The sequence below is a fragment of the Rhincodon typus genome, chromosome 8 (assembly GCF_021869965.1).
Source record: "Rhincodon typus isolate 14 chromosome 8, sRhiTyp1.1, whole genome shotgun sequence".
Taxonomy (NCBI): domain Eukaryota; kingdom Metazoa; phylum Chordata; class Chondrichthyes; order Orectolobiformes; family Rhincodontidae; genus Rhincodon; species Rhincodon typus.
Window position 1 is genome coordinate 733,135 of NC_063339.1, and position 13,357 is coordinate 746,491.

General features: G+C 47.8%; 2 protein-coding genes across 4 annotated transcripts in view; one reads left to right on the forward strand and one right to left on the reverse strand.

Moving 5' to 3' along the window:
- LOC109923567 (feline leukemia virus subgroup C receptor-related protein 2-like) overlaps window positions 1-1,583 on the reverse strand; it is a 96,436-nt gene extending 94,853 nt beyond the window's left edge. Inside the window, exon 1 of the mRNA XM_048599983.1 lies at window positions 1,541-1,583. Coding sequence (XP_048455940.1) covers window positions 1,541-1,583 — 43 coding nt within the window. The remainder of the gene's footprint in view (window positions 1-1,540) is intronic.
- LOC125483752 (DNA mismatch repair protein Mlh3-like) overlaps window positions 1,562-13,357 on the forward strand; it is a 13,747-nt gene continuing 1,951 nt past the window's right edge. Inside the window, exons 1-5 of one of the 3 annotated variants that reach the window (XM_048600347.1) lie at window positions 1,565-1,836; window positions 2,658-2,820; window positions 4,907-4,930; window positions 5,436-5,514; window positions 12,037-12,188. In XM_048600347.1, the coding sequence (XP_048456304.1) occupies window positions 1,742-1,836; window positions 2,658-2,820; window positions 4,907-4,930; window positions 5,436-5,514; window positions 12,037-12,188 (513 nt within the window). In that variant the 5' untranslated portion in view covers window positions 1,565-1,741. Of the gene's footprint in view, window positions 1,837-2,657; window positions 2,821-4,906; window positions 4,931-5,435; window positions 5,515-12,036; window positions 12,189-13,357 lie in introns of all 3 variants that reach the window. The other 2 variants (XM_048600348.1, XM_048600349.1) reach the window with 2 other exon arrangements.

A 13,357-nucleotide genomic window follows, 5' to 3' on the forward strand; every position in this document is an offset into this window, starting at 1 on the left:
ATTGTCTTTTTCCTGCGTGAATACTGACGAAAAATATTCATTTAGCACCTCTCCTATCTCTTCGGACTCCACGCACAACTTCCCACTACTGTCTTTGACTGGCCCCAGTCTTACTCTAGTCATTCTTTTATTCCTGACATACCTCTAGAACGCTTTAGGGTTTTCCTTGATCCTACCTGCTAAAGACTTCTCCTGTCCCCTCCTGGCTCTTCTTAGCGTTCTCATGTCCCCTCCTGGCTCTTCTTAGCAAGAGGAGCATAACCACGGGTCTGGGATCTCCTGCCATTTTTACTCTTAAGCTTAGCTTAGTCCTACTATAATATCAAATAATAGATAAATGAAATGAAAATATTTTTACCAATAACTCTATTTACCAGCACACGATAAAAAAAAAAGAAAAACCTTACCTATCAACACACCACAGAGTCTTTTTTTTGGTTAGAGGAGGAGGGCGGGTGGGAGACACTACACATGTAGTGTGATAACAAGGTGTAGAGCTGGATGAACACAGCAGGCCAAGCAGCATCAGAGGAGCAGGAAGGCTGACCTTTCAGGCCTAGACCCTTCTTCACGTGTAGTGTCTCGGGTTTAGCCACTGCCCAAATATATCAGTTCACTCACCTTCCCAGAGCGCAATTCGACCGCTCCCACTCAGCTCCGCTGCCGAAAAGAAGAACTTACCTTCCCGGCAGCCCCATGGTCCTCGCTCTCACTGCTCCCGCTGCTGCTGCAAAAATGGAGGCCGCTGATTCCACGAGGTAAGTATTTACATGGGAAACTTACATCCTGGCAGCCCCCTGGTCCTCACTCTCACCGCTCCCGCTGCTGCTGCAAAAGGTACTAAGGGAGCGCCACACTGTTGGAGGGTCAGTGCTGAGGGAGTGCCGCACTGTCAGAAGGTCAGTGCTGAGGGAGCGCCGCAGTGCATTCATTTGCATGTAATGTACCGGTACCAATGTACCATTGGTTCTGTCCAGTTTCCCACAGAACACCAACCCCTGCACATTCCCCTCCAACTAAAAGTAACTTGTTGTTCTGACCTAACACAGTGTTGAGCTGGAGGAACACAGCAGGCCAGGCAGCATCAGAGGAGCAGGAAAATTGATGTTTCATGTCAAGACCCTTCTTCAGAAATGGGAGAGGGGGAAGGGAGCTCAGAAATAAGTAGAGAGTGGACGGGTGGGGCTGGGGAAGGCAGGTGGGATGGGGTTAGGTGAGTGCAGGTAGGGAGTGGGTGGGGATTGGTCAGTGAGGTGGGGGGGACGAATGGGTGGGAGAGAAGACGGACAGGTTGTGTCGGGTCAAGGAGGCGGGGATGAGCGGGAGGGTTGGTCATAGGATGAGGCCGGAGTGGGGGAGATTTTTCTCAAAGACTTTCAGGGCCGAAGAGATTACCAGAGGGTTGCAGTGGGAGAGAGATTCCCTCAGGTCCTCCCTCTGGAAAGACCTCAGTGAATCTCTCTCCCACTGCAACCCTCTGGTTATCTCTGACTCCAGCATTGGCAGTTCTTACTGTCTCTGCGTTGTTGTTCTGACCTACCAGCTGCAGCTGACCCTTGACCCACTGGCTGCCCCTCACTCATGACCTACTGGCTGTCCCTGCCCTACCAGCTTCCCTGACCTACTAGCTGTCTCTGACCCCTGACCTGCTGACTGCCTCTGACCCCTGACCTACTAGCCCCAATATACCAGGTGATCTGCCTGATTGCTCTTTGTTTATTTTGCAGATTGCTATGAGAAGATGCCGGATGCTGCTGGTCAGAGGAGGCTGTGTAGCTCAACAGTGTGTCCCCCAATGGAGATCAGTTGCACCCAGGATGAAATTAGGCTTTTACGGTTAGTGAGAGCCTGATGGAATTGAGAACCGCCAAATTGTTTGTGTGTGTTTGCTGAGGATCAGAGCAGAAAGATCATCATTTCCATCCTCTGTGCTGGCTGAGAAATCAGGCTACACTGTGGCTGAGCAGCTGTTTGAAAGCAGGAATGATGAGGGTCCCAATAGTTGTGCTTGATCTACTAAGTGTCAAGTGATTTCATGACATCCCAATATCCCACCAATCCCTTCCTCAGTATTGCCAGAGGAACTTCCACATTTACTGATCAGCTGTTTGCCAATGATGGGAGAACAGCCAGGCCTCTCTTGCTCAGCCTTTCATGCTCACCTTGGCAGTTACTGCCCAATTGATGGGACAGCTCTCTCCTTGCTCAGTGGATCTTTTACCTTTGACTGGGCAAGTGGTCAGGGGAGGGGAGAATCTCTGCTGGTCAGGGGTTTCTCTGCCTCGTTAAAGGATCTGCCTGGTTGAGGGTAGTCTACCTAATCGATGGGTTTCTCTATGCCTGGTTGGTATGGCATCGCTACTTGGACAGGGTGATCTCCGCCTTGTTGGGGGGGCTCTACCTGGTCAAGTTGGTCTGGTTGGAATGTCTTAACCTCCTATTAGTGGTGCCAGTGGGTGTCTTCTTGATGCTAACTCAACAATGATTGGAAATGAAAGCAAGATCTCTTGACAAATGGGATATGGAATTGGTCAGCACTGGGCCATTGGTGAGCAGTGGGTCTGGTCAGCACTGGATCTCTGGCCAGCACTGAACTGGTGAGCATTGTGTCATTGATTGAAGCAAGTTTCTGATCAATATTTTCTGTATATTCCCAGCAGGTTGTACAGGAAGCAGCTGGAAGCTGCTGGGTTGCAGGTAGAGTTTTGTGATGCCGAGAATCCTGTGATACTGATCAAAAAGGTGCCAGCCTGTTTTATAGAAAAAGAAGCCAATGAAGTTCGAAGAGGACGGCATCCGGTCACTCAGACCATCCTGAAGGCAAGCAGCTTCCCTTGTTCAGACCCTGCCCTTCTGTACAACAGGAGGAGAAGTTGAGCTGCATCTTATGCAGGGGTTGGACTGCTGGTCCCAGAATGGGAAGCCATGAAGAGAACCTGTCCCTCAGCCATATTATAGAAAGGATAAACCACTGCCTCAATAGGGGAGCAAATCCCGCTCACATTGCAAAGAGCATTGTATTCCTTGCTCACCATCACTACACCAAGTGTTTGATGTAGAGAAGTGGGCTTTCAGGAACCAAAATTAATTGATGAGGTTAGTTCCCTTCAAGGTGCAGAATCCCAGCTGCAGATCCATAGCACTGACTCAACCCCGCCCCCCGGCACAACCCTGCATACTGCATGATCCAGACCTTATAGATTGCTCTGGGGACAACAACAGGTACATATTGCATTAATATAGTACTTTGAATGTCATAACTACCTCAAAGTGGGGTCTTGATTGGATGGTTAGAATGTGGTGCACAATGATGCCACTAGCATGAGTACACCTGGATGTGGTATTCACAGCCAGCCTCTTCGGGGTGACACGGTGGCACAGTGGTTAGCACTGCTGCCTCGCAGCGCTAGGGACCCGGGTTCGATTCCAGCCTCGGGCGACTGTCTGTGTGGAGTTTGCACATTCTCCCCGTGTCTGTGTGGGTTTCGTCCGGGTGCTCCGGTTTCCTCCCACAGTCCAAAGATGTGCAGGTTAGGCGGATTGGCCATGCTAAATTGCCCGTAGTGTTCAGGGAGGTAGAGGGTGTATATTAGGTGGGTCATAGGGGATGGGTCTGGGTGGGATGCTCTGAGGTTCGGTGTGGACTTGTTGGGCCAAAGGGCCTGTTTCCACACTGTAGGGATTCTAATTCTCCTCTTACGACACATTGGTGGAGCAATGCCCCTCGGTCTGTACAACTACTTGTGTTTCAAATAACGCTTTTAAACAGCATTTAAAGGAGGAGAATATAGGGACATTTAGGCAAGGATTCCAGAGATTTTGGTTAAGAAGAGCGATTAAAACCAGAGATGTACAAGAGGACAGGGCATTGGAGAGTTTATGGGGCAGAAGTAGAGCAGGATACGGTCAGGGAGGGATCTGTAAAGAAGCAGGAGAATGTTAAAATCAAGGCATTACTTACCAGGAGCCAAGGAGATAAGCAAGCACGCAGGTGATTGGTGAACAGGACTCAGTGTGAGTTTGTAAAAGAGGCAGCACAGTTTTGAATCACTTTAATTTTACAGATATAATGTGGGAGGAAAACCAGGAGAGCATTGGAAATGGTTGAAAAAGCATGAATGAGAATTTTAGCAGCAGACAAGTTGAGGAAGCTATTTCAATAACTCTGAGGTCAGTGACTTAGCATCTGAAAATATAGACCCTGAGCTTTCAACAGGCCCCAGATGTGCATCCACAGCCTGAAACATCCTGAGGCACAGCCATGTGCAATCCAGAATTCACAAAATTGAGGCAGGTCGTTTGGGGGGCTGTCGATGAATGAGAGGTGTATAAGGGGTTATTGATGTCTGTGAGTGTTTGGGCGTGTTGATTACTGAGAGGGTGTTACAAGGAGGTACTGATTGTGGAGGTTCAGGGGAGTACTGATGACTGCGTATTTGAGTGTTATCAATGATTGGGGTTTGGGGGGGCATTGATGACCGAGGGAGGCTTATCAATGATTGGGTTTGCAGGGTTATCGATGATTGGGGTTTGGTGGGGTATTGATTGCGGAGTGTTTGAGGGTTATCAATGATTGGGGTTTGGGGGGATATTGATTGCAGAATGTTTGAGGGTTATCAATGATTGGGTTGAGGGGGTATTAATTGCTGAGTTTTTGAGGGTTATCAATGATTGGGGTTTGGGGACATATTGATAACTGTGGTTTCGGGGGCTATTGATGACTCGGGTTTCTGGGTACATTAGGGGAGGTGTCTCAATGATGAGGAGGGTTTGCCACAGAACTATCTTCCCTCCCGATGTCGAATGTCCTCCCTACGTCTATTGTTCCCAGTTTCTAACATTCCCTGTTTACTGTGAGTTCCCTTGTCTCTGAACCACCTTTTTCATGGTGTTTTCACATTTGCAGGAGTTCCTTCAGGAACAGATTGAGGTGAGTGCTCAAACTCTGAGGTTATCAAGGCACAGCGTGTGATCCTACAGAATGATTTTTCAGGAGAGCGGGTGACCAGCGTGTGTGCGGTCAGAGGATGGAGAGGCTGCCGAGTCTGGGGGAGGTGGAGGGAGCCCGACAAGCCCAGCTGCTTTGTTTGGGGGTGTAGTGCACCTGGGAGGATGTGGGTGAGTCCAGGAAGAGGGGAAGATCCATGTTGTAGATGGCTGGGTAAATACTGGGAGTGGGGTTGGTGGGGACAAGGGGGTGAGTCTCAAGTCAGGGTGGGGCAGGAGAGTGAATCCAGGGTTGTGGCCGGGGAGTCCCAGGTTGAAGCGATGGTGGTTGTGTGCAATTGGATGTGTGCCAGGGAGGAATTGGTGGGCGAGTCCTGGGTTGAGGGATTGCCAGCCAATTCTGGAAGAGGGTCTGTTTGTGTTTTTCAGTCTCCCGATGTTAACTTACTGACAGTAAACCTGTTGACTCTACTCCACCCCTGCTGCAGATGTTTCAGTCAACTGGAGGGTTCCAAGGTGTGCTGTCACGGACAGTGCTGAAGGTATTGTCCTCACAGGCCTGTCATGGTGAGTTTAAACAGACGTTTAACAATCTACTCTGAGAAATGGAGCAGCAGAAATGGACTGTGCTGCTGTTTCTGTTCCATTGAGCCTCCTCTTACCTTTCATCTTTTAACCCCATCAGCATAGCCTTCTATGTTCCCTATATCAGTGACCACACTTCAAAAACTACCTCATTCAGTGTAAAGTGCTCTAAAGTCATGTCTGTTTTAGCTGGCATTAACCACAGCAATGTTTATTCAAACCACAACCAAGGTAGAAATAGACATATCTAGTGGTGGCTGTATCAATACAAGGTTTCTTTTTAATCTTTTCTACCTTGTATGTTTACCAGCTTCTCCTTAAATCCATCTATACTTTGGGGCAGCACAGTGGCTCAGTGGTTAGCACTGCTGCCTCATAGTGTCAGGGACCCGGGTTTATTTGACCTCGGGTTGGGGATTCTGGATTCACTGGTCTTTTAGGAGGGTAAATTCCTGGTCATATTGGAATCATCTAATGCCAAAAATGACTTCTAGAGTTTCTTTTCCTATTTGTGCACTGTTTATTTATGCTTTGTCTAAAGATCTTGATGCAAAAACTATTGCCTCCTCTTCACCATTAGGTAAGATGTGAGAAATGACTGCTGCCATTCCATACAGTGATGCTTCACAAGAAGTTGCTACATTAACCAGCTCGATTGGTAGTCCTGCTGCTGAGCCACTCTTGGTGGTGAACATTGAGATCCCCCACCCCGAGTTCATTTTGTGCCCTTGCCATCCTCAGTGCTTCCTCCAAGTGTCATTCAACATGGAGGAGTACGATTCATCAGCTGAGGGAGGACGATACATGGCAATCAGCAGGAGGTTTTCTTGCCCATGTTTAACCTGAAACCACGAGACTTCCTAGGGTCTGCAGTCAATGTTGAGGAGTCCCAGGTCATTGCGCTCTTGATTCCTGCCCCCTCTGCTGAGTCTGTTCTGCTGGTGGGTCATGACATATCCAGATGGTGTCTGGAATATTGTCTGTAAGGTATGATTCCATTAACATCAAGCTGCTGCTTTACTAGTCTGTGAGACAGCTCTCCCAATTCTGGCACTAGCCCCCAGATGTTAGAGAGGAGGACTTTGCAGCATCAACAGGGCTGTTCCTGCAATTGTCTTTTCTGGTGCCTAGGTTGATGCTAGGTGGTCTGTCCGGTTTCATTTCTTTGAGACTTTGCAGCGATTGGTATAACTGAATGGCTTGCTGGGCCATTTTAAAGAGCAACTAAGAGTCAGCCACATTGTTGTGGGCCTGGAGTCACATTTAGGTCAGACCAGGTAAAGATGACAGATTAAAAACCTAAAGAACTGCGAATGCTGGAAATCAGAAACGAAAACAGACATTGCCGGATAAGCTGGACAGGTCTGGCAGCACCTGTGAAGAGAAATCAGAGTTAACATTTCAGGTCCAGTGACCCTTCCTCAGAACTGTAGATGGCAGATTTCCTTCCCTGAAGGGCATTAGTGAACCAGATGGGTTTTTCTGACAATCGACAATGGTTTCATTGTCACTAGTAGATTCTTAATTCTAAGTAGTTCTTTCTGGAATTCTGTGGCAGGATTCGAAATTAGCTGAATTTCTGGATTAATAGTCTAGCGATTAAACCACTAAGCTATCACCTCCCCTTTTGCTGTGAACTGGAAGATTCACCATCATGCTGGTTGCAATTATGGAATCTGAAACTCTCAACAATTATCAATGATTTTGGTGAAATATGCTTCTATAGAATTCTTATTAATTTTTTTAGAAGTTTTGGAAACCAGCCTCTCTGGCTGTACAAAATTTCTCTGCAGGTGTAAAAGTCACCCCGCTCCTATCTGTTCCTGGCCAAGTCTCCACCTATACCTCAAGACATTTCCTTCATTTTGGGTACTCGTTATGCAGCGTTTCTACAGGGTAGAGCATGTTGCAAGCGTCTGCTGCACTGTGTACCTTTTCTATAGAGGTAGTTCTTTTTGTTTCTGCTGACTTGTTCAGTGCGGCGATAGTGTCTTTTGATGTATTTACTTTTTATCAAAGTACTTCCAAGGTCGACAGTGAGACCATAGAGCATAGAACAGTACAGCACAGTATATGCCCTTCAGCCCACGATGTTGTGCAAACCTATTATCCTACTAAGACCAATCTACCCTGCATACCCTACATTTTACTATCCTCCATGTGCCTATCCAAGAGTCGCTTAAAAGTCTCTAAAGTGTCTGACTCCACTCTAAAGTATCTGAATCCAGATAGAAGATCTGGATCGGCGCAGGCTTGGAGGGCCGAAGGGCCTGTTCCTGTGCTGTAATTTTCTTTGTTCTTTGTTCTTTACTACCACTGCCGGCAGAGCATTCCACATGCCCACCACTCTCTGTAAAGAACCTATCTCCGACATCTCCCCTATACCTTCCTCCAATCACCTTAAAATTATGTCCCCTCGTAATAGTCATTTCCGCCCTGGGAAAAAGTCTCTGACTGTCCATTCTCTCTATGCCTCTCATCATCTTGTACACCTGTATCAAGTCACCTCTCATCCTTTTTCACTCCAATGAAAACAGCCCTAGCTCCCTCTGTGTTTCCTCATAAGACCTGCCCTCCAGTCCAGGCAGCATCCTGGTAAATCTCCTCTGCACCCTCTCTAAAGCTTCCACATCTTTCCCGTAATGAGGTGACCAGAACTGAAGACAATATTCGAAGTGTGGTCCAACCAGAGTTTTATAGAGCTGCAGCATTACCTCGCGGCTCTTAAACTCAGTTCCCCTGCCAATGAAAGCCAACACACCATACGCCTTCTTTACAATCCTATCAACTTGTGTAGTGACTTTGAGGGATCTATGGACGTGGACCCCAAGATCCCTCTTCCTCCACACTGCCGAGAATCCTGCCATTAACCCTGTATTCTGCATTCAAATTTGACCTTCCAAAATGAATCACTTCACACTTTTCTGAGTTGAATTCCATCTGCCACTTCTTTGCCCAGCTCTGCATCCTGTCAATGTCCCGTTGCAACCTACAACAGCCCTCCACGCTGTCCACAACTCCACCAACCTTTGTGTCATCGGCAAGCTTACTAACCCACCCTTCTACTTCTTTATCCAAGTCATTTATAAAGATCACAAAGAGCAGAGGTCCCAGAACAGATCCCTGCGGAACACCACTGGTCACTGAGCTCCAGGCTGAATACTTTCCATCTACTACCACCCTCTGTCTTCTATTGGACAGCCAGTTTTGTATCCAAACTGCCAAATTTCCCTGAATCCCATGCCTCCTTACTTTCTGAATGAGCCTATCATGTGGAACCTTATTGAATGCCTTGCTAAAATCAATATACACCACATCCACTGCTCTGACTTCATCAATGTGTTTTGTCACATCCTCAAAGAATTCAATAAGGCTTGTGAGGCTTGACCTGCCCCTTACAAAGCCATGCTGACTATTTCTAATCAAACTGTGCTTTTCCAAATAATCATAAATACTATCTCTCAGAATCCTTTCCAATAATTTGCCCACCACAGAAGTAAGACTGACCAGTCTGTCATTTCCAGGATTATCCCTATTCCCTTTCTTGAACAAGGGAATGACATTTTCCACCCTCCAATCTTCTGGCACTACTCCAGTGGACAGTGAGGACGCAAAGATCATTACCAAATGGGCAGCAATCTCTTCCCTCGCTTCCTGTTGTAACCTTGGGTATATCCCATCTGGCCCAGGGGACCTAGCTATCTTCATGTTTTCAAAATTTCTAGCACATCCTCCTTCCTAACAACAATCTGTTCAAACATATCTGCCTGTTTCATGCTGCCTTCACAAATGTCAAGGTCTCTCTCACTGGTGAATACTGAAGCAAAGTATTCATTAAGGACCTCCCCTACCTCCCTTGACTCCGCGCACAAGTTCCCTCCACTATCGCTGATTGGCAGTATCCTCACTCTGGCCATCCTCGTGTTCCTCACCTAAGTATAGAAAGCCTTGCGATTTTCCTTGATCCTACCTGCCAAGGTTTTCTCATACCCGCTTCTAGCTCTCCTAAATCCATTCTTCAGTTCCTTTCTGGCTACCTTGTAGACTTCTAGAGCCCTGTCCTATCCTTGCTTCCTCAACCTTAAGTAAGCTTCCTTCTTCTTCTTGACTAGGTGTTCCACATGACTTGTCATCCAAGGTTCCTTGACCTTACCATCCTTTCCTTGCCTCAGTGGGACAAACCTATCCAGTACCTGTAGCAACTGCTCCCTAAACAACCTCCACATTTCTGTCATGCATTTCCCTGAGAACATCTGATCCCAATTGGTGCTCCGTAGTTCTTGCCTAATAACATTGTAATTCCCCCTCCCCCAATTAAAATACTGTCCCATACCATCTGCTCCTATCCTTCTCCATGACTATAGTAAAGGCCAGGGAGTTGTGATCACTATCACTGAAATACTCTCCGACCAAGAGATCTGACACCTGGCCTGGTTCATTGCCAAGCACCAAATCCAATATGGCCTCCCCTCTAGTCGGCCTATCTACATATTGAGTCAGAAATCCTTCCTGGACACACCTGACAAAATCTGCTCCATCCAAACTATTAGCACTTAGGAGGTTCCAGTCTATATTAGGGAAGTTGAAGTCACCCATGACAACAACCCTCTTACTTCTGCACCTTTCCAAAATCTGTCCCCCAGTCTGTTCCTCAGTGTCTCTGTCGCTATTGGGGGGGGCTATAGAAAACTCACAGTAAAGTGACTGCTCCTTTCCTGTTTCTGATTTCCATCCATACTGACTCAGTGGACTAACCTTCCTCCACGACCTCCCTTTCTGCAGCTGTGATACCATCCCTGATTAGCAATGCCACTCCCCCACCTCTTTTACCTCCCTCCCTATTTCTATTGAAACATCTATACCCCAGAACATCCAACAACCATTCCTGCCCTTGTGTTATCCAAATCTCTGTAATGGCCACAACATCATAGTTCCAAGTGCTGATCCATGCACTAAGTTCGTCACCCTTATTCCTGGCACTTCTTGCATTGAAGTAGACACACCTCAACCCGTCACACCGACTGCCACTCTGCCCTATCAACTGCTTATCCTTCCTCACAGATTCTCTGCTTGCTGTTTCTGCCTGTACACCGGCTACCCCATCCTCTGATCTGTAGCTCCGGTTCCCATCCCCCTGCCAAACTAGTTTAAACCCTCCTGAAGAGCTCTAGCAAACCTCCCGCCCAGGATATTGGTGCCCGTCCAGTTCAGGTGAAAACCGTCCTTCCTGTACAGGTCCCACCTTCCCCAGAAGATATCCCAATGATCCACAAACCTGAAGCCCTCCCTCCTACACCAGCTCTATAGCCACGTGTTCAGCTGCACTCGCTCTCTGTTTCTGGCCTCACTAGCCCGTGGCACCGGTAGTAATCCTGAGATTACTACTCTGCTCGTCCTGGCTTTCAGCGTCCTTCCTAACTCCGTATAATCACTTTTCAGGTCCTCGTCCCGTTTCCTAGCTATGTCATTGGTACTGATGTGTACCACGACTTCTGGCTGCTCTCCCTCCCCCTTAAAAATCCTGAAGACTCGATCTGAGACATCCCTGACCCTGGCACCCGGGAGGTAACATACTGTTCATAGATAGAATCCCTACAGTGTGGGAAACAGGCCCTTCAGCCCAACAAGTCCACACTGACCCTCAGAGCATCCCAGCCAGACCCATCCCCCTACATCCCACCTAATCTACATACCCCTGGGCACTATGGGTAATTTAGCATGGCCAATCCACCTAGCCTGCACATCTTTGGACTGTGGGAGAAAACCAGAGCACCCGGAGGAAACCCACACAGACACGGGGAGAATGTGCAAACTCCACACAGACAGTCACCCGAGGGTGGAATGACGCCTGGGTCCCTGGTGCTGTGAGGCAGCATGCTTACCACTGAGCCACCATGTGACCCATCCGGGGGTCTTGCTCAGAACCACAGAATCTCCTGTCTGTTCCCCAAACCATTGAATCTCCTATCACTATTGCAATTTACCAGGATGTTGCCTGGAACGGAGGGAAGGTCTTAGGAGGAAAGGTTGAGAGAGCTAGGGCTTTTCTCTTTAAAATGACGAAGGATGAGAGGTGACCTGATAGCGGTGTACAAAATGATCAGAGGTATAGATAGAGTGGACAGCCAGGGACTTTTTCCAAGGATGGAGGTAGCTATTACGAGGGGGCATAGTTTTAAAGTGAGTGGAGGTAGATATAGGGGTGACGTCAGAGGTAGGTTGTTTTCTCAGAGAGTGATAGGGGCGTGGAATGCATTGCCGGAGAGGGTAGTGGAGTCGGCCTCATTAGGGGCATTTAAGCGGCTATTAGATAGGCATATGGATAATAGTATAAGGTAGGGGTGGAGATTAGATAGACCTTAGTGTGCCATCGTGGGCCAAAGGGCCTGTACTGTGCTGTACTGTTCTATTGTTCTAGGTTACCTCTTACTGTGAACAATCCCTGTCAATAGATCTGATTCTCCACATCCTGTCTAACTGTGGTCTGTCATACGATGTTGGCAGGTGCTGTGAAATTTGGTGATGTACTCAATGTGGAAGAATGTAAAAGCCTCATGGACTCACTTGCTGGCTGTGACCTGCCCTTTCAGTGTGCTCATGGAAGACCCTCCATACTACCCCTGGTGGATCTGGATCACCTGGTGGTGGAAAAAGAGGTAGGACATTTGGGGAGTTCTACTTTCAGTACTCTACACACACAAGCAAAACTGAAAGTGGAGCTGTAACATCCATGAGCTTTAACATTTATTCCCCACTACCACCTCCAGCCATTCCCCCTGCCCAACATGAGGACGCAGTGTTTGTGGTGTCGTCCTCTTCCAAGCCACACACCATCCTGACTTAGAATTACTTTGCCATGCCTTCACTGTCATGGGTCAAAGTGCTAGAACTCAAACTCTCCCTAACAGCACCTTCACTGCATGAACTACACCAGTGCAAAGAGGCGCATGCACACCATCCCAAAGGGTACGGTGCATGAGCTGTAAATGTTGTCCTGGCAAGTAGCTGTAGTAATGCTGCTGTATCCCAGGGCCTGCAGTGGTTCAAGAAGGAAGCTCACCATCACCTTTTCCAGAACAATACATTCTAGCCCAGGCAGTGACACCCACATCCCCTTTGAAAGACTAAAGAATAAATGGCAAACCTTTTCCCTGTATGATTCACATCAGCAGATGACCTAGCTTCTCCTTGTTGTGTTATAAGTTTTGAGGTTGTTGAGGTTAGTTGGCTTGCCAAGCTGGTTTCTTGTTTCGCAGACATTTTGTTACCATGCTGGGTAACATTCTCAGCGCAGCCTCCGATGAAGTGTCAGTGTGTTTTTCCGCCTGGTTTTTAAACCTCTGGGGTCTGTTGGGATGGATTGCCTCACTTCCGGGGGTCGAGTTCAATGTGTTTATTACTAGCATGTTTCATGGAGTGCCATGCTTCTAGGAATTCTCATGCCTGTCTCTGCCTAGCCTGTCCCAGGATCTTGGTGTTGTCCCAGTCGAAGTGGTGGTTCTCCTTGTCCATGTGGATTGAGATGAGGGAGTATTGGTCGTGTCTTTTTGTAGCCAGTTGGTGTTCATGTACTCTTGTGAGTTTCCTTCTTGTTTGTCCGATGTAGTGTTTCTCGCAGTCTCTGCAGGGGATCTTGTAGATGACATTGGTCCTCTTCATGGCGGGGAGTGCGTCCTTAGTTCAGGTGAGCAGTTGTGTAGGGTTGATGTGGGCTTGTGTGCCACTCTGATGCCCAGCGGTCGTAGGAGTCTTGTGGTGAGTTCTGACGTGTTTCTGATATAGGGTAGTGTGATGAGTGTGTCGGGGCGTGTAGTCTCTTTCTGAT